At 37.4% G+C, this 22,040-nt stretch overlaps 1 protein-coding gene across 2 annotated transcripts in view; it reads right to left on the bottom strand.

The window, feature by feature from the left end:
- Nucleotides 1–22,040, bottom strand: part of TTC39B (tetratricopeptide repeat domain 39B) — a 137,743-nt gene that overhangs the window by 7,432 nt on the left and 108,271 nt on the right. For both annotated transcript variants that reach the window (XM_053572212.1, XM_053572222.1), the window contains 7 exons: nucleotides 21,952–22,011; nucleotides 20,122–20,283; nucleotides 19,436–19,527; nucleotides 15,859–15,985; nucleotides 12,823–12,931; nucleotides 6,115–6,232; nucleotides 3,463–3,579 (listed from right to left, as the gene is read on the bottom strand). In XM_053572212.1, coding sequence (XP_053428187.1) covers nucleotides 3,463–3,579; nucleotides 6,115–6,232; nucleotides 12,823–12,931; nucleotides 15,859–15,985; nucleotides 19,436–19,527; nucleotides 20,122–20,283; nucleotides 21,952–22,011 — 785 coding nt within the window. The remainder of the gene's footprint in view (nucleotides 1–3,462; nucleotides 3,580–6,114; nucleotides 6,233–12,822; nucleotides 12,932–15,858; nucleotides 15,986–19,435; nucleotides 19,528–20,121; nucleotides 20,284–21,951; nucleotides 22,012–22,040) is intronic.

The raw sequence follows: 22,040 nt of genomic DNA, 5'->3' as shown, positions 1-22,040 counted from the left end.
TTATGACCGGGGCCTAATAAATTTTTTGAACTATTACTAGTTTTTTGTTTTTTTGGTTTTTTTTTTTTTTTGAGACAGAGTATCATTCAGTTGTCACCTTAGGTAGAGTGCCATGGCATCACAGCTTTCAGCAACTTCAAACTCTATGGCTTGAGCAATTCTCGTGCCTCAGCCTCCTGAGTAGCTGAGACTACAGGCACCTGCCACAACACCCTGCTATTTTTATTTTTAGAGATGGGATCTTGCTCTTGCTCAGGCTGGTCTTGAGAACTCCTCAGTTCAGGCGATCCACCACATCTGCTTCCCAGAGTGCTAGGATTACAAGTGTGAGCCACAGTGCCCAGCCTTAGTTAGTCCTTTTTTAAATTGGGAAGTTTTAAGGCAAGTGCATATATGAACATGGTAAACATGAGCAATCACACCAGAAACAAACAAAATCCTTGAAACATTACTGACTGCAACAATGACAGCAGGATTACTTAATGACAACAAAATTACTTATTCCAATTCTCACATCCACTTCTCACATGGCCAATAATTATATACTAATAAGTCAGAAGGGATCATATCTAAAACCAAGATTATTCAAATACCATTGACCTCCCTTTTCTAGAATTATTAAGAATCAGCAAAATGGAACACTTTCACACCCCGGCGTGGCCCACCGGTGGGCTCTCACCCCTTCTGTGCAATGGTATGTTTTGCTACAGCTCCTCATTTTACACAGGCCTAAGGGCTACATCCTGGTAACCTTGATGAGGGCTAGTAAAATGCAGTATGCATAAACTAAAATCGACATTTCACTAGAATTTACCAAAGGATGTTGACGGAGTAATTTCCTAAATGTCAGGCCACTGATTTTGGAAACTTTACAAACTTCCTACTACTATAAGGAGGAAACTGCAGACAATTGATAGTCTTGAAGTTATTGGGAAGTATCTTTATGTTTCCATCATTGATACTGTCTCGAGTTAGTAGTGGCTTTTGATTGCTTTTTAGTAGTGAATTACTAAGTTTTGTATTTTCATCATTAAAAATTTCCCTTATTGAATATTGCATTAAGTAGCAGTGAATATGTACAAATAATATTTGTAATAGTATTTATAGTCCATAATTTTCCAATAACTAGATTTAAAGATACGTATATGTCACAGTTGAAACATTAGTCATCTCCGCTCACAGCCTATTAACTTGCTTTCCTAGCACCCATGAAGACTGGTAGGAAGGTAGGAAGGTTAAGTGGGGAGGTAGGTAGATAAACAGACTATTTTTTTTTTTTTAAAGAAGCAGATAGAACATTTTATCTTCCTTTTTTTCCCTGTTTAGTAATTTATAATGAACATTTTTCCATATCACTAAAATTTATTCAGAAACATTTATCTTAATACATATATGATACTTCATTTTATGGATATGCTTTTGTCCATTGCTTTTTTTAATCTAGTTTTTTATTTATGAAAGGTTTGTGAAATATTCATAGTAGTCTTATATAAGATTAAATCAAGAAATAACTGATGTATTATAATTTTAAAAGTCTCAAATAGTTAAAGTCCTCCAGTATTTCTCATCCTCAGAAGTTACTGGTTGTTTTTTTTTTAATCAATTTTGTATGTATCCTTCTAGTACCTTTTCTACGAGAATTCAGAAAATAGAGATTTTTTTGTGTGTGGTTTATGCTTCCTTGTAATTTACTTAACAAATCTTTTGTTATAAATCATTCAGGTTCTTTCTAATTTTTTCATCAGTAATAAATAACATGGTCTTGCACATAAAAAAAAATAATAAAAAAAAATAAAGAAGTCCTTTTTGGCGCTATCATCTGGCTGAAACTTTTTCCCCACTGCTATGCTCTCTTCATAGCAAACATCCTAAAAAAGTGGCCTAAAGTAGTAGACTCCATTTCTTTCCTCACCTCACTGATCAAAGTCACCAGCAATCTTCAAGCTGCCGAAGTCAGCAGCCCCTTCTCTGGTCTTACCCTACTGTAACTCTTACCAGCTACCCTCAAAAATGACCATGCTCTTCCTTTTGAAATACTATTCAGTCACCTTTCTTAGATGTCTTAACTCAGATATATCAACAAGAGTTTAATTAGAGATTAATCTCATTGATTAATCTCTTAACAAATGGCATATCCCAGCCATTGTGATAGACCTCATTCTCTACCTATATAACTTTCCGAAAATGACCTCATCCAGTACCATGACTTTAAGCCTCACTATCTCTATGCTGGTGACTCTGAAATCTCTATATCCATCCCTGACATTACCAATGAACTCATATATTTGACTGCCAACTTGCCATCTACCTGACAACCATCTCGAGAAATCATGGTCCAAACAGAAGTATGCTTCTTTCTCTCTTCAAATCTGCTGTAAGTGTCCCAGTAGAAAGCATCATCATCAACATAGTAGCTCAACCCAATAGCCTGGAGGTTCCTTAGCTGTAGCTTTTGTCAGAATATTCCCTACCCAGCTGGTGGTTTCTGGTGACTGATTTTCTCAGGACTTGTGTTAATTATACAAATTTCAACTACAATATCACTTCCTTAAGAAGTCTTCTAGAATCCACCCAATCTAAAATAATATTCAGGAACCCCATATCATATTGTAAATCTCAACAAAACATATATCATGGATATTTTTCTTATTTAATATCTTCCCCCAGCTATGTGAACAGAAACATTGCCAATTTACAGTCGTCCTTTACTAGTGTCTAGCACATAGTAGGTGCTCAGAGAATATTTGTTGAATTTGAATAAATGAACAAACCAATGAACCCCTAAGCTACTTATGTCCTAGAGCTAACATGCCATTTTTTCTCCACGGCAGGAAATGTTCAAGGAGGCAAGCAGATCTCAGGGTTTTTGCCTCACCTAAGTGAACCTGTGATCACAAGCCCCAAAGCCATTGTCATGATAAAAAATACTTTGAAACTCTGAAGGGAGAAGAAAGAAGAAAAAGCTGAGAAAGATCACAGAGCTTCATGAGATCAGTAGTTCTTCAAGGAAATAACAGATATGGTTGAATACACCAAAGGTCAGCAAATTATGACCCAAGGGCCAAATTTAGACACATCTATTTATTTGCATAATATCTTCTATGGCTGTTTGTGATATAATTGAGTAGTTGCAATGGAGACCTTATGGTATAAAGCCAAAAATACTACCTAGCAATTTACAGAAAAGTCTGCCAACCCCTGATATAAAATAGAATAAGTTAGAAATCTCTCTGATCAATGTCCACAACCATATCTGTGAATAGTTAGAGAGTAAGGCAGTAAGAGGATTTGAAACAACACAATTATAGCAAAAGCCACAAACCTAAGCCAACCCTAAGTTAGCAAAAGTAGCATTGTTACTAACTTGGTATTAATTTTTAAGTCTATAATATTATGTCGTTAGAACAATATAGATATTCTTGGCTCCATAGCAGTCATGGAAAAGCTGATTGCATCACTTACCTTGCAGTTTCAAGGACCTTTACAGCTTTGTCAATTTCCCCTTGGCTTTTATACAAAAATGCCAACTCAAACAGAGTGAAGGGCACTAGGTAGTGATCATACTTCAGTAGCTTTTCACTGAAAGAGTAAAGGAAAAGCAATTCGCAACAGAACAAGAAGCATTTTTTTCCAATATATGTATTATTCCCTATTCCTCAGAAAACAGGTGCAACACTAAGCCTGTTATCAAAGGGAAGTTGCCGTTGTACAGTTAAGGAATTATCATTAAACTATGACAATAAAAATGTACCTTTAATATATAAATCTTTCACTCCTTAATGTAAATTCAGCATCAATGATTGATTACTATTCCTTGGGGAGATGAATGCACAGAGATCTTTAAACACTGATTTTGGAAATGACAAGATCATCTTTCTGAACATGAATGTGTTCAAGAAATGACTCCATTTAGAAATAAGAAAGCTGTAAGATTCAACTCTTTTTGTATTTTAAAGTCTTAAGACTTAATGCTTATAATGCTTAAAGATCTTCTATTCTAAAGTCTATAAGACTTTATAATGCTTAAAGATCTTCCATTTTCAGCACCATTATGAAAACTCTTCTGGCTGCAAAACATCTAGAAGCACTAAAAAATACATAAGTAACACTATTTCAAATGTGCAGCTTAGCTCAGACCAGAACATAAGAAAAAACTCTCAGGTGCCAAAAACAGAATTGGAACTAAAAAAGCAGAAGTCTCCATATGTGGAATGATGCAGAATGAGTCTTAGGATCTGCTTCCATCTGAGTCATCCAGGGCTTTACGTCTCAATGTCCATGCCGGAGATGAGGCCTTGGGCCCACAGGAAGCAGGGAGCTGAACTAAGACCTCTATTTAAAACTGACATCCTGGGTGGCACCTGTAGCTCATTCAGTAGGATGCCAGCCACATACACCCAGACTGACAGGTTCAAACCCAGCCCAGGCCAGCTAAATAATGACAACCGCAACAACAAAAACAAAAATAGCTGGGCATTATGGCAGGTGCCTGAGGCAAGAGAATTGCTTACGCCCAAGAGTTATAGGTTACTGTGAGCTGTGATGCCACGGCACTCTACCAAGGGTGACATAGTGAGACTCCGTCTCCAAAAAAAAAAAATTGGCATCCTACAAGGAAAGATAAACAAAAACCACTCACTCGGCAAAGGAGGAGGACAAGGACAGTTGTCTCCATCACTTTTGGTGGGAAGAAAAAAAAATCCTTGGGAAATTAATAACCCTCAGGCCTGCACTCACATAAATTTGAAATTCAATTTACATTGCCTAAATGATCCAAGAACTGGTTCAAAATGAAATTAACATGAAAGGGCACCTGGCAAAAATGCAAAATCACTTTAGAGAGACTCTTCTTCCATCTGTCTTCAAAGATAAAATCCTACTGAAGGTGAGCTCACAATCCAAAATTACAAAACACATGAGCAAACAATTCACTATGAGACTCAATAAACATAAAAACAGCACAATGGGTTATCCTTTTAACTACCCTTTCAATCCTTACAAAAACATCAATAAAATATAACTGCATAGACACTTCTTTAACATGTTTATTAGATACACTGTATTGAGAAATAGATATTGTCTTTTTCTTCTTATACAGGTACCAGTCCTCCTATATTCTCATTAACATTGTCAAAAAGAAGGGGATCAGGTGGCTTGGAAGGGAAAGTACATGGTATGGAATACAATACGGGATGTCCACTGGCCATTGACAGCTGCAATCTTTGTGGCTGGCAGAGCGTTTTCAAAAAATTTGAGCCAACATTTAAAAATCATGCACTTTTACATAATATTCAAATTCCAAGTTTTTCATTAAAAATAGTAGGGATTATTGCTTTTGGGCCCACCCTGTGTGCAGCAATAATCAATTAGAGCTGAAAAGCACCTCCGTACTCCATCTCCCTAACTTCCAGTACCCACCAAATCCTAGTCTTGCTACTGCTCAGCAGGTTTCATTCAGCAAAGTTACTTGTCTGGCCCTGAAGATATTTGTCATTGACATACAAGAGAAGAAAGCAGGCATCAGAACCTTGATTCCACCTTCTAGCTACTAAAGGAACAGGACATCAACACCAATGCCATTAGGAGGGGGAAAGAAACACAATTATATCTAGAAGAAATACGCTTTGCCAATAGAGAAGTTGTTACAGCGTCCGACACGTGTCTGCCTTTCCCGCCAAATTATAATCACAATGATGGCAATCCTGTTTACTCAACTCTGAGTCCCTAGAATCCAGCACAGTGTCTGGTACATAAAAAGGATGCTCAGAGATGTATGGAGTAAATGAATAGACAAGAGACAACATGCATAAATTAAAAGCATATCAGAGGTTCAGTATGATGCTGCCGGAGTTTTGGTAGACACCTATTAGCCAGCCAGGCCTTATGTTTAGTTTTGTGAATTATCTTTAAACACTAAGTAGAAATGCATAAAGTTATGCTCCAACTTAGACCGTAATTCCCTTTACAAGGAACGAAGGAAACACCACTGGATTCTCTTTCTGGTAATGCCAAGTAAAAATTCAACAGTGGGAGAGAAAAGCATGTTACATCACTTTCGCAGAGCAATTCCCCAGAACCATGGGCACTCAGGTTGGTTTTACTTTTTGTCCTTACCTTTCTATAACGTGATTGAAACACAGTTCGGCTTGCAAGGGCCGTTGTAAGTTCTTGAGGCAGCATCCTTTCAGTAACTTTACTAAGCACTCATCATCCGCAGAGAAGTCATGAAAGTCTTAAAACAAAAACCAGACACACAAAGAAAATTATCTTTAAAAATCCTAATAAAAAGGAAGAACAGCTATTAGTCTTCAGAGGGATCATTTAAAAACGAGGAAAATATCCGTACCATTTGTTATGCCTCACTAAATATAATACAACAAATTTATCTTTCAACTAAAAGAATGCTGAATTTACTATATTCATACAAAAACATTCTTCAGGTGGTCACTCTCTGTTTTACGACCTTAGATACAACAGGATGTTTGAACTCGAAATAAGTACGAGCTTTGTTAAATCTATAAAAGGTAAAGCTGGGAGGAACAAGGCGGCTGCCTCCTCCTGTTGTTTTGGCTTCTGTGTTGGCTCCGATGCAGAAGAGGATAACACTTCCATATGGAGAAGCAGATGGCTGGGTCCCCATTAAAAATTCAGGAAGTAGAATACCCTCTCCAGATCATTATGTTTACAACTTATCAATTCTCTCAGGTTATGTTCTTTTGGGGGGAAATAACATCATAAAATTAGACAAAATGGTTCCAAAGTACATGAAAGGCACCTAAAATCCCCCACAAACTTCTATCTGCTTGAGGGTAATGAAAAAGATTTGCTTTCACCACTTTTTTCCCTTTCAAAATGGCTCTTTGCCTTCTGCAGCCCACAGCAAATACGTAGTGAACAGAAGGGACCATATCACACGTGACATCTATCTGACAAAGGTAGCCGTTCTGCATTTACCACTTTTGGATTTTTTTTTTATACGCACCAAGACAGACTGATAATTTACACATTTTAGGCTGGGGGTGGGGACATAAAAGAAACTAATGAGGCCCTGGGAGTCCCTGCATTTGGTACAAACCTCACAACTCACCCTTAACACAGGCTGGTGTTTTACTTGGTAAATTGCTTGTCTAGGGGAGGTTAATGATGCTACTTAGCCAAGTAAAAAAGGGTCACTTTACTTCTCAGAGCTCAAAACAGCAGACTTCCATCTCTAACTTTCAAACTCTGATAGGTCATTTCATTTGTAGAATGTAGTGTAGTGTAGAACACTATGTTTTCTATTACTTATTTAGGATTATTGTTCTATCAAAAATATTCTATCCATGCTTCTAATCACAGACGTTTATTGAAATATACATTGAAGCAGCAGTATCTTCAAGGACCTACAACCAAAGTCAGAGGTTGCTAGCTTTTAGTAACATTTTTGATTTTTCTGTAAAGTTTTACTGACCGTTTATGTTATGACAACATGCTGATGCTCCGTGAATGATGATTTTGCTGAGGAACAAACCTAACATTGTAGAAAGTTAAAAGACTAGTAAAATCACGCTTAATTATGTAGCTCGTGAGCTTGGGATATGGCAAATGGGTTCAAAAATACCACATTCTTCCAAAACCTTAGAAGAAAAACCATTATTTCCTCAGACTATAGCCCATGATCTGCCAGATGATTATTCTCCCTTAAAATATGAATGCTTTGTCATGGTTTTCAACCTCATGAATGAGTTCACAGATGAAATTTTCAACACAGAATTTCTGTTTTACATTTGAAGAAAATTACATGATAAAGTTGCCAAAGCACAATTTTATCACAAAAGATCTGCTGAACACAGTAATGAAACGTTGGGCAGCCTGAGGAGAAAGGGAGTTTGAAGCCCAGCCCTTCAAAAGTATCTACAATGAACTTAGAAACTAGTTGAAATGCCTCCAAGAGAAAATTTTGAAGATAGATGTAGAAAGTGAAAAGCCTAAAGTCAGTAACACTTCTCCTTTTACATAACTCTGATTACATTTGCTATATATTTTCACCAAACAAATTTACTACAACTAATAGTCAAAGTGGAACTGCTGCACCACTTCTGGTTCCCAGTTGCTTTTAGATTTCAAACGAAACCCTCTGGGGATTAATACCAAATGCTGCCTCCAGGGACGCCACCAAGTGCTTGTCTCCAGAGATCTTCCCTTTCTATCAGCTGGCAGCCTTTAATAATACAAAGTGGAGGATCAGTTGTCTCCTCTACCATTTTGTACTTTAGACATACTCCCTAAGATGGGAGAAGCAGAACTACATTCAATTATGGGGGGTGGGTAGAAGACAGCATATAATTTTACTCCGTTTTCAGATTATGGACTTTCCCTCCACCCTCAAAGACAGGAGCTTAGTAAGGTCCTCATAGTTCAAGGTGGTGGGAGCAGGGGGAAAGATAATCTTCCTGCATAAAATAACAGTCCTGGAAGAAATCGTTATAAATTTCATATGCAACATCTGGCAAAGAGGATCTTCAGAAAATAAACTAACCCTTTCACCTAGAGAGAGGATGGCATGTCTTGTCTCTCTGCTTGTCTACTTCAGCTTCCCCAGCCCTGTTTAAATGTCTCTAACGCCCATCATCTCAATATGTCATTAGAAAAAAAAGTAACGGGTGGAGCAAAAGGACTTGCTTTTTTAAACATCCTCTGCATTTACAGGAACAGCCCAGAGCATATATTTCTCATCTGTTTTTCTAGACATCCTCTGCATTTTACAAGAACAGCCCAGTGCATATATTTCTCATCTATTTTTCCCCTCCAACCAATGGAGAGACAAAATGAACTGGGGGAAAGAGGGGTAAAGAGCCTGTTCAAATAGAGAAAAATCCAATGGTCCTTCGCCGAACCTCTTGATATACAAAGGCCCCGCTTTTTGGTAGTACCTATTAGTCCATGCTGTCTAGAATGGACATTCAAACATCAGAATTGATTCTACTAAACCAAAACCCTTACTTCTGTAGGGAAACAGAAGATGCAAGCCAGTCTGGGGGAAAGGTACCCTACAAATGTTTTCACTTAATAAAAAGAGATTTCCTTTGACTCCCAATTTTCACATAGCCACTTTCTTACTTACTTATTTGTTTATTTATTTAGAGATGAGGTTTCCTTATCTTTCCCAGCCTGTTCTCAAGCTCCAGAACTCAAGCGATCCTTTGGCTTCAGCCTCCAGAGTAGCTGGAACTATTGTACCCATAGTACAATAGTTACATCTACTTACTTTAAAACACCTTCTTTTATATATCAGACTTTTAATTATAGATAATTCCCTGAAGGGCGGGAACAATGCTTTCTCCATCTATTATAAGTCTATATCTAGTATGGAAATACTTAAGGGTGTTCACAAGAGATAATAAAACTAGCAAAATTATTCGAATAAAAACGAATACTAGTAAATTTATTCAAAAGCCCAAATTACTTTTATCAAAATACATCTTATGAAATCTCATTTTTTAAGGGGAACTTTTATGTATTTTCATTTCACTTGAATATCACGATGATATATTATAATGATTGCCACTTGAATCTAAAGAAAAGTTTTCCTTTCTGAAATTATTTCACATTAAAAATAGTAAAGATTGACTTGGCGCCCGTAGCTCAATGGTTAGGGCACAGGGCACACCCATTGGGGCTGGCAGGTTCGAACCCAGCCGGGGCCTGCTAAAACAACAATGGCAACTACAACAACAACGACAACAAATAGCCGGGCACTGTGGCGGGCACCTGTAGTCCCACCTACTCAGGAGGCTGAGCCAAGAGAATCACTTAAGCCCAAGTGTTTGAGCTATGATGCCATGGCACTCTACAGAGGGTGACATAATGAGACTCATCTCAAAAAAAAAAAAAGAAATAGTAAAGATCACCTCACATCCATTAGGACAGGATGTCTACTCTCAAAAAAAAAAAAGGAAGTGTTGGTGAGGATATGGAGAAATTAGAAACCTTATTCATTGTTGGTGGGAATGTAAAATGGTATAGCTGCTATGGAAAACAGTATAGCAGTTACTCAAAAAATTAAAAATAGAAATATTAATTGATCCAGTAATTACCCAATTACCCACCTGGTTATACAGCATATCAAAAAGACCTGAAAACAGGGTTTGAAAGAAATATGTATACCTCCATGTTCCCACAACATTATTCTCAACACCCAAAGGGTAAAAACAGCCCAAATGCTCACTGACAGATGAATGGAGAAACAAAATGTGGTATATACAGACAACAGAATACTAAGCAGCCTTAAAAAGGAAGGACATTCTAACCCATGCTACAACATGGTTGAAACTTGAAGACATCATGCTTAGTGAAATAAGCCAGTCATGGACAAACAGGTTATGCTTCCACCTTATATTAGGTATCCAGAGTGGTCAAACTCATAGTAACGGGAAGTCAAATGGTGGCTCCCAGGAGCTGGTGGGGATGGGAGGACTAGGGAGTTGTTTTAATATTCTGAAGATTGTTCGCACAATTAAATGAATATGCCTAATACTACTGAACTGTGCATTCAAAAATGATTAAGATGGTAAATTTTATATGTATTTTACCATAATTAAATAAAAAAAATTTAAACAAAAAGATATAATTGTTAAAAAAACAGAAAAGGAAGCCTATCACAACCCATATGCTAATAGAAAAGAACATATAGAAAATATGTTACTACTAGAAATCAGAAGAACATACAAAGAAAATCTGAAATGTCCATAGAGCAAGTCTGCAGTCTGCACTTACACATTTGCTCCTGGTTCTGTGTTAAACAATACACATTCACTTTATTGTGAATGGGAGAGCAAGAAAAAGAGAGAAAAGGGGAATCTTGGCTCTTCTATAAAAGTGCCACCTTTAATATGGAAAGGGGATACTACTCCCCATTCATTAAAAGATGAGCTTTGCACGTGACTGTTTTTCAATAGTGGAGTAGAGCACTCCACTCACCTGGTCTCCCTGTGACCACCGGTCTGTATTTGCAAGATGGCTCATGGAGGTGAGCAGAGAAGAATGTCAGTGGCCTCAGAGCAGCATTGTTCTCTTTGTTCTATTTGATTCTGTAGCTGTCCAGCCTGAAACCTTGACCTTGCTAGTAGATAAGCCCACTGACTCAGATTTCATTCCTTTAGATTTCTTCTCCTATTGATGGACAGAAATCTAAAGCTAGAATTATTTTAAATATGTGAAGCAGCCTAAATGCCCAACAATACTGAAAGAGTTAATTAAATTATGATGCATTTGCTCTATGGAGTGCTATGAAGCTTTTGATATTTATAAAGGCTATTTACCAAACTTTAAAAGCTTATGATATATTAAATTAAAAAAAAATGAGGCTAGTGCATCTAGATACACTATGTAACTATAAAAATAAGGATAAAATGGAATAGCCAGAATTCTATGTTGTGCTACAGTAGCAAAAATATGAATTGAGTGACTTTTTTCCACCCATACCTAGGAACTATAATTATGTGTTTAACTTGAAAAGAATAATTGTGAAGAGAAACCTCATTAAACATTTCAGCTTGATACCACAGCTACAAGTACAAGAAAAAACCCAAATGAAACCCTCCTCTCTGGAGGGTTTCGTATTCAATCATTTCATCCCTGCTGTGGGTAGTATATTGAGTATAGAGCCAGGGCTCCTGGAATGCTCATCTTTTTCCAGTTAAGAAAAATGAGTTAACTGTTAAAATCTCCCCCCTCTATTCTTGAATTTCTAAGCCCTGTTTATCACCACAGACATTTTCATTTTCTTTCTGTGGTTAGAATATTCAAAAAAGACCATTACATCTTAGGATATACCTAAGTGACGTGGCATTGATAAAGAATACAACAAAGGCTATCATTTATGGCATTGTTTATCAAAAGATAAAGCCTCTAATAAAAATACAGAATCAAAAAATGTCAGGGCTCCTGCACTCCTGGATGAACATAAAAAATATTTATATCAGAGCAAAAAAACAACTTTGGCTATCATCTGGCCCAACACTACGCTCATTTCAAAAAAAAAAAAAAACAAAAACAGAGTTTCCCAGAGTCTGATCAGTGCAGAGTTAGGACTATAAACCCAGGTTGCCTGAGTCTCCTGCCATGTCAGCTGCTTCCAGTAAACTGGAGTGGGGTCTCCAGCACAACCAAAGGTAATGAGCAAAATCATTAAATTGTGAGAAGATTCCACCTTGAAAACTATTCCCTGCATCTGTAGAAACACACTTGCTATTGGAGGGCAGTAAGGAGGCATGGAGAGGCCCCGGCCAACTGAAGCCAGAAGAAGTGCACACCGTCCTCTGCTGCTCTGGAACTCCAGTGCCTGTTTTCCTCCCTTCAACCTTTTTCCAAAAACAGTTTTAAGACAAAATTCACATCCCATATGGATTACCCATTGAGAGTAGGCAATGCAATGGTTTTTGCAGATTTAGAGTTGTGTTACCATTATCACAATCAATTTTAGAACATTTTCATCCACCCACCCCCCGCCCGCCCGCCAGTTCCTCCATCCCTAGGCAACCTCTAATGTACTGTGTATCTTCTAGAGCTGCGTATCTTGTGTGTTTCATATAGATGGGACCACGCAATATATGGTCTTTTGTGGCTGGCTTCTTTCTCTTAGCCCAACGTTTCCAAGGTTCATCCACGTTGCTGTGTGTATCTTGCCTCCCTTCATCTTGGGTGTGATCAGCTAGACACCTGCTGCTCAAGCTTTGTCCCTGTGATACACATGAACCAACGGGCAGACATGCACAGGGAAACGCGGGAGAAGGGGAAGGGCGCACAGACGAGGATTTCCACGTGCTGACTTCTCACACTTACTTTCATTTTGTAAAGCTGCCTCAGCCTTTTCAACAGTTACCAACAGATTTTCAGAAAGGTCTTTTCTTTTGCCCACTATTGAAAAACCATTCCAGACATACATCATTTCCTAAAGAGGAAAAATAAAAACCATTTGCAATTATGTGAAGTTATTTAATGACCTTGATGATCACAAAAGAATGTACGTATGTTTTGCCTTGGTTGCTAGGGTTCTCAAGACAGATCACTTTCCTTAGCTTATATATAATGCTTTTACCAAAAAATTGTTTTATTCATTCATATAACAAATACTCGTTAAGTACCTGCTGATGTTCAATTCTTTTGGAAGATAATAGAATATAGATACAAAAATAAATATTTTAAAATGCTACTATGAATAATTCTGTTTAATGTAAATTTTTGTTAAAGTAAAGGAAAATATTTTAAAATATCTGCCAGTTGTTTATATAAAATGTTTCCAAGAATTTCACTGGAAATGAACATTGGAATATTTCACTGGGCTTAGGTTCTTTTATACTATTAAAAACATGTGACAGTCCAGTAATGCAATCCAATATGCAGAAAATGCATTCATTTAAATGCCATATGGCTGAATGACAGCTCTTGCAAATGAAAACTAATGATTTCTCATTACAGATTATATTTAATGGGCTAACAGATGAGAATTTTTTTTGGACCAAAAGCAAATGTGCTTTTACTTGAAAATATTTTTCTAATGTTCCTGATAGTGCAGTTTGTATTTTGAAGAGTATGAAAAAAGCAGGGCAATTAGTATCTTCTCAAAAATAAATGAATCGTAAAATATGATGAAAAGTAACGCTTGAAGAGCCTCTTACCGAGAGAGTGGCAGCAAAGTTATCTTTACTATATGGCAGTGAAAACTATGATCATGACACTCTCTTTTCCATTTCACATGTAACTTCCATTGCTAAAAGAGCAAGAGCCCAATCAATAACTGATGGGATATTTTTTAATTAATGCTGATGATCTTTAAAAAAAAATTGTTGGTGGAATATTTTTACCAAAAGGAGGCAAGGTCATGTCTGAGATTTTATGAAAAAGAAGCTTTTGGTAAAATTCTTAGGTATCAAAAAAGAAAACAAAGTCCTAGGTATCACTACCTCAAGTCAATTTCTCGTATAGTCTGGAGCCACAGACCTGAAGAAAGACGAGCAGTGAGTCAATTTTCCTTAAGATTCTTAATAGTAAAAGGGGATACACTTATACATACCCTGGTATCTAAGGAATAGGGTAGGAAGAGCTATGATGGTCTAGAAAATTCTCGGAAATGTTCTGTGAGACAGAAAAGCTTTCCCAGTGCAAATCACTAGATAAAAATGAATCCTGCCTGGGGCTAAAGCTGTGGTTGGTAAAGCAGTGGCTGGTTCTCATGTGAGCCGAAAGATGGGCTGTTGGTTATTTTTGTGACTTACGGAGTGTTGTTTCTATCTGTGCTCAGACATAGTTACAGAATGGTCCTATTTTTGTCTGGCTCCATCACAGTCACAGAACAGCCTTGTCTGATGTCGATGTTCTCCGAGGTTGTCTGTGCTGGGTAGGAAACGCCTGGGCCTGGGTGCCAATGGCAGGGAGAACCTGCCTGACACCTTTCCAGGGCTGCATTCTTCTTTTTCATAGAATGTTTAAAGAGCCCCAGAAGTCAATAATAAAATAAACAGCCCAGGGAAAATGTGGGAAGAATAGGAAAAATTTACAAAAAAAAAAAAAAAAGAAAGAAAAGAAACATGAATAAACACACGAAAAGATGTTCTACCACACCAACAGGGAAATGCAAACTTAAAGGGTAAAACACTGTTGGTACTAACTTACATTGGTGCAGCTTCTTGGGGGGAAATTGGCAATATCTACCAGAATAGTAAATGCCTATGTACCCTTCTACAAGGAATTCCAGTTCTAGAAATCTTTCACAGAGAATGATACGCACATGCAGAAAAAGAGGATATTCACTGTCGTGTCTGTCATAGTAAAAACTGGGAAACTCTAAATAACTGTCAAAGGGCATTTGAATAATTAAACTCTGGAATTTAAAAAAAAAAAAAAAAAAGAAGAAGACTCAGAAAAGCCTCAGGAGGACTGCAGACGTCACTGGTATTGAACAGCTCTCCTGTGCCAACTACCTAGGCAAGAACTAAGTCCTGGAAGAGTCACAGTAATTTGACAGTCAATATTTGTTGAAGAAGACTCCATTAAGAAAGTTTAACTTGAAATCATGCTTTTCACAGAAGCCTCGCTGAAAACGGCATACCAGTTAAGAATGTGAGTTGGACACCAGCCCCTTGTGGCTCTCGAGCATTGCAAATAGGAAATGTCCAAACTGAGATGTCTTCAAAGTGTCAAAGACACACCAGATTTCAAAGTCTTAGTATAATATAAAAGAATGTGAAATAAGTTATCAACTACATATTGAAAGGACAACATTTTATATACACCAAGGAAAACAACATATATTCTTAAAATTCATTTCATGTTTCCTTTTACTTTTTTAATGTGCCTATGAGAAAAGGTAAATTACACATGTGGCTTGCATTGTAATTCAGCTCGACGTCAATGAAGTCAACTTTATCACTCTCTGAATTTCCTTATCCGTAAAATGGGGCTAAGAAAACTAATGACACGCATAGAGTTATGGTAAGAATTAAATGATATGTTTTCAATAGCTTATCATAATGCCTAGAACACACTAGTCAGGAAACATTAGCTATAATTTTTATTCTTTATTATTTACAAATGTTTCCCCCACAATACCACTCACAGTGGGTTTTAATTAAGCTGAATTTCACAGCCAAGGCTATTATAGACATGCTCTATAGATAGAGTGAATAGATAATTTATCTCTACCCTGTTTCTCCAAAAATAAGACATCCTCCAAAAATAAGACCTACTTACAGGAAAGATAAGACGTCCCCTGAAAATAAGACCTAGCGCATCTTTGGGAGCACACCTTAAAATAAGACACTGTCTTATTTTCGGGAAAACAGGGTAGTATGTGAATGGTGAATAAAAATGAATACCAACCAGAGCAGGCAAGACTAGCTTCACGGGGGCAGGCAAGGAGGCAGAGTAGCGGCGAGCCTTCCTCACAGCAAACTTCTCGGTAGGGAGAGATTTACCAGCAATTCTCTGCTTCAAGCCTTCCACCTGTCTGCAAAGAGCCCCAGCCCCAGTGAGAGGTCATAAGAACACAGACATTATTTACACCTGTGGTTTTCACCTGGGAACCTGTTTGACTTGTAAATTTTCAGGCCCTACCCCAGACCTACTACTGAATCAGCAGCTCCAGGGGTGTAGGTGATTCTGCTGCACACTCAAGTTTGAGAACCACTGATGAACACATATTTCTTTCTAGTCAACATAGCTAATGCCTTAAATCTATCCAACACACTCCAGGTAATCTAGGTATAAAATTGATAATTTCTATAAATAAACAGGAACAAGTTCAAAGTATTTACTTACATTGTGGATACCCACAAAAATGAAGAAGAGGCACTGAATATTAACTATTCCTATTTGTAAATATGATAGTGAGCTAAAAAACAATATGGCTCAGAAGACAGCCATCAATTAATGTATAATTGGAGAAAATGTTCCCCAAGCATAGGTGATTTTGGAAATAGCTTAGGATATGGCCATGTTTACAAACTTCTCAAAATTCTAAAGAATTCCAATTATGAAATTTACAAGCATATAAAATTGGGGGTTGATGGAAAGACTACATTTTCCTGGAGCACTTTCATATACATAATTTTATGAGTGCATCAAACGAGTTGCTGAGAAAGGATTCAAGGAAACTGCAGTTACAAAACATGGTCCACAGAACACAAGTGTTCCATTTAAAAGGTTTGCTCATTATTTACGTTTGAAGAATATGGGGGCTGGGGACTCTCATTTCCTTGCCTTCCTCATCTCTGGTGTAGTCTCCTTTCTATGTCAGGGACTCATATACCACTCTTACACTCACCTTAGACCACGACCTATAACTTTTCTACCACAAAGAACAATTTCAAGCCCACCACCTTGGAACTCCATTCTCTTCACTCTAACTCCCTGGTAAGACTTTCGGTCTCCTTGCCCTTCAGCTGTCTCCTAGCCCAGCAGCCTCCTTCTTCCCTTTGTCCCTTCACACTCCTGCTTAGGTTGCACTTGCCTTTACTGCTGCACTCTGGTCCGGCCCATTTCCTATATTCCTCTACAGAGTAGTCCTTACACTCATCTGGCGTTAACCCAGCCCTGGATGAAGCTCAGGGCCCATCTCCCCTGTGATTGCACCAAGAGCAGGTTGGCATCACTGTCAAGTCACCAGCAACCTGCCCTGTCTGACATGCCCCTGCTGTGTTTCTCCCGGGCCCACTCTCTGCAACGTAATGAGTTCATTCTCCATTCTCCTCCTCCCTCCACACCCCCTTCTCCCTCACTCTCAGCAGATGACTCTACCTCCTACTTCATAAAGAAAACAGCTATTAAAAAAAATGGAGACTTTGTATCCTTCATATTAACCTGGATGGAAGTGGAAGACATTATTCTTAGTAAAGCATCACAAGAATGGAGAAGCATGAATCCTATGTACTCATTTTGATATGAGGACAATTAATGACAATTAAGGTTATGGGGTGGGGGAAGCAGAGAGAGGGAAGGAGGGAGGGGGGTGGGACCTTGGTGCAAGCCACACCTTCTGGGGGCAAGACATGATTCCAAGAGGGACTTTACCTAACAAATGTAATCAGTGTAACCTGGCTTATTGTACCCTCAATGAATCCCCAACAATAAAAAAAAAAAAAGAAAGGAAAAGCACAATAGCACAAAAAATAGCAGGAAAATAAAAGTATACTATTGTAAAGTTCTTACATAAAAAAAGAAAGAAAATAGACACTGAGAGGTTGCAACTCCTTACTTCCTCCTACCACCCAGAAGCCTGCCTCGCTCTGCACCTGTTCTTCATGGAAGGTGATACCAGGGCAGAGCAGGACTGGACCTTCCTCCTAGAAGAAGCCAATCCTACCTCTTGCGTTCACTGGAACCATACAGTATCAGTTATCCCATTTCCTACTTGTATGTGCAACTTATCATCCTCATCAGATGCTTCCCAGTGGGGTTTGGTAATGCTCAAATCTTTCCCAGTAACATATTCTTAGACCTTACTTCTCCTTCCAACTATCACCTCTCTCTCTCCCCTCTTCTTCACAGTCAAAGTCATTTAGGGATGTATTTATGTTCACTCTCCATTTCTTCACTTTTCATTAACTCTTCAACCAACTTCAGTCTGGTTTCCACCTCCATTCTTTTATTTCATAAGCTCCTGCAGGTTACTAATGATCCCTATAACACTAAACACGTACTATGTCTTATTTTTAAATGGCATAGTGTGTTGAAAGTACTACAGACTGAATGTTTACTTCCTCCCACAATCCATACCTTGAGGTCCTAACCACCTACATGATGGCATTAGAAGGCGGGGCCTTTGGGAAGTCCCATGAGAGCTCATGACAGTTAGACCCTCATGAATGGAATTAGTATCCTTTTTTTAAAGACACAAGAACTTGCTTTTTCTCTCCCTGCTCACCACCATGTGAGCAAGAAGAGAACAACAAGAAGCCAGCCACCTTCAAACCAAGAAGTGGGCCCACGGCAGACATCAGATCTACAGGGATTCCTTTATCTCAACTTCTAGACTTCAGAGCCATGAGAAATAAATGTCTGTTGTTTAAGCCAAGCAGTCGATGGTATTTTGTTATGGCAACCTAAGTCATTCTTCACATTTCTTTTTCTTTGACCCATGTATACACATATTGAAGCATCATGTCCTGTCCATTATCACCCTTTAGCTCTCTGAATGTGCAGGGCTCCCTCCTGCCACTAGACTCTCTCCTGTCGTTCCCTTGCTCTGAAATTGCATCACACCACTCTCCACTGCCACAGCAGCTCCACTCTCCCTTCAGACTTCACATAGCTCAACATTCCCTATATGCTCTTTCACACAGATTCTAAGGGAAAAATTAGCCACGTATTGTAATTTTGCATTTATCTGCATTGATGTCTGATTCCCCTAAAGACTATAAACTCCACAAGGACAGGGGTCACACACCTAGTACCCCTTCATTGAGTAAGAGCTCAGCAAAAAGGTGATGGATGGATGGATAGATGAAACAGAATTAAACAGATTGCTTCATGGCAAGAAGATTTCCAAATCTTTAACAGTACTAGTTAATACAAGGGATATGTTATACATACTGTGTTTAAGTTTATCTGACCACAGAATACCTATGATTCACAGCAATAGTTAACATCCTTTTGTAACAACACCAATTGAGGAATCTGTCTTAAAAACGTAGTAGCAAAGTACCAACGATAAAACTCTATTCCCATAATATAATAATGTCTAATCATAACAACATATCTGCAAAATCCTGCTAAAAGAATGACATTGTGACTTTTTGCTAACTGTATTCTTTTAAGTGTTCCCATATCAAATGAGTGGAGAAATGACAGAAATATGAAAGTGAAGCATGGGAAAGCATTAAGGAAAAAAAAAGACAATGTATTTGTGTGCTCCTTTACACAGCCAGGGTGTTTGTTACAGAAATAGTGTCTTGCTTACCTGAACAAAGCTACCACATTCTCCTTAGTTGCTAATACATCCTCCTCCGGAAGCATACTCAAAATTGCAGCTTTCAAGAACACATATGTTGCCTTAAGAAAATGGAGAAAAAGGAGCTTTTATAGAACATCCCCAGGTACCCCACAAATCAGGAATGACCTACAGATCTTCTAGATATAATATTAAGAGGCATCAAAGAAATCAAAGGAAAGGAAGTTTTATATTGCCTGTTCAAAATAAGAACAACACTTTTCAATAATAATTTAGACTGTTTCTCTATTTCCCAACTATAGCATTCATGGGTGAGAAAGCAGACAGAATGAGCAAAGAACCATTATCTCATTTCTCTCAACTTTTCACAAGTGAGATCGAATACATTTTTATTACCCCAAAAAGCTAGGTCATAAGGGCATTGAGAAGTCTACATAAAATTATCTAGACTATTGAAATTTAATAACTTTAACCATAAATGCATTTCATCTTTAGAGGTAAAGCTTTTTTATTGCAAAAAAACTCTTTGGACAGTTTTCAAAGCATATAATGCTATGGACAGAGCCTATAAACTGTAGATACTTGATGTATGTATCCTCCTGTTGTGGATCTCTAAACTGTGAACAAAGAGACCTAAAATCATCCTGGCCACTTATTAGCAAATAAACAACATTAATGAAAGCACTGCACTTTACCTTGGACCATTTACTCTCCCTGCAGAGCAGATCTGAATAGTAATACGCCTGCATCCAGTTTTGTTGGAATACATAAATCCACATTAGCTCCCAGTAACACAGATGGTGAAACTGTTTCCATTCTTCTTGAACTGAAATGCATTTTCGAAATATCTCTTGTGCCTATAAGTCAATTGCATAAAGCTGATCATCCAGATATTAGACAAGGAGATAATAACCTAATGGAAAAATACATAAAACACTTTGTACAAAAAGAACAAAATTATACTCATTAAACCACTCAGTACGATGATATGTTCCTTTTCTTACACACAGTGACACAATTAAGTTCTGCCTCTTTATTTTAACTTTGTGAAGGAGACTTGACACTTTAGAATGTGGGAGTGGGGAAGTTCCATTCCAGGCAAGATATAAAATATAAACATCCTTTAAGAAAAGACTGACAAGTATTAAAGTCAGGACATCTATAGGATAAAATGCATCTTAAAGTTATGGGCAATGGACACTGGAGAAGATACCACTACCTATATGGCAGGCAAAAGATTAACCCCTTATCATACAATAATTTTACAAAATTATTTAAGAAAAAGACAATCAATGGGGAAATTGGCAAAGATATAAATAGGCAAAGCAGAAAAAATATGTAAATGATAAATATACACAGGAAGAAACTTACAAATGGACATATAAGTTGAAAAATTAGAGTCTCATTTTTAGCCATCACATTGGCAAAAGTTAAAAATGGATAATGTCCAGAGTTGGCCAAGAATTGAAGACAAACATTGTCATAACTTTATAAGAGTTTAAATTGGAATAAAATAATATAAATATGATTTAGGATGGTTAAATTGGCTGGATTTATCAAAATGCAAACATCTTTTGGGTCAGAAATGCTAATACTCAGAATCTGTCTTCAATCATTATACCTGTGCACAGACATATACATACAGTGATGTCTACAATGGCACTGTTACAGCAGCAGTGTCTGTGAACAGTAGACCACACTAATGACTCCAGTATATCCATCCCATGAAATGAAATGCAGCCATCAAAAGAATGAGGGATATTTAGATACACTGACCTGGAAAAAGATCCAAGATGTATTATAAGTAGAAAAAAACAAATTACAGAACAATGCAAGTTTGAGCCCATTTGTGTGAAAGAAAACTATCTGTGAAAGTAGCATTTATATGAACACTCCTTGCTTTTCTTCTTCTGACCCCAGTGTTTCCTTCTTTGAGGGGATTGATGAATAATTTCCTTTGACGAGGAGCCTGCATGTAGCAGAGTAGAGCTGCATTTTATGGAAAAGCTAGATTTCAAAGTCAATTTGTAATGAATGCAGAAATGGGTAATACTCAAAGCTGTTTGAAAATCCCTAGATTACCCACCTGTTATTTTGTATATTCTACCCTTAATTGTCTCACATACTTTATATGTAAATATAGACAATATTCAGTAACCTATGATATATAGGGTATCCCCAAAGATAGCCATACATAGGAAAAATTAACAAACTCATGTTACATTTTATATTTTTTATATTTACATACCAACACAGAGAAGTATTCTGTAAAATTACATAATGAATATCTTGTAAATAAAGGTACATTTAAGTTCAATTTCCCATTTTCCCTATATATATGGCAATCTTTGGGACATCTTGTATAAACAATATATATACAAATTAAAATTTTCACTTTTAATTACATGATTTATTCTTTTACTTTTGTTAGGTCCACATAGCTAAATTTACTTTTGTTCAATGATTGTGTGGCACAACTCAGAACACAGACAACTCCCTCAAATCACTACTGCCAAATAAATTACCTCTTCAAGATTCCCTTTCAGCAGCTCTATTCGGGCATGATAAAACAACATAAGTGAGCCCTGGGAAAAAGGAAAGAAACACACTGTTC

This window comes from Nycticebus coucang, chromosome 2 (genome assembly GCF_027406575.1).
Source record: "Nycticebus coucang isolate mNycCou1 chromosome 2, mNycCou1.pri, whole genome shotgun sequence".
Taxonomy (NCBI): domain Eukaryota; kingdom Metazoa; phylum Chordata; class Mammalia; order Primates; family Lorisidae; genus Nycticebus; species Nycticebus coucang.
This window is presented reverse-complemented; position numbering and strand designations above follow the sequence as displayed.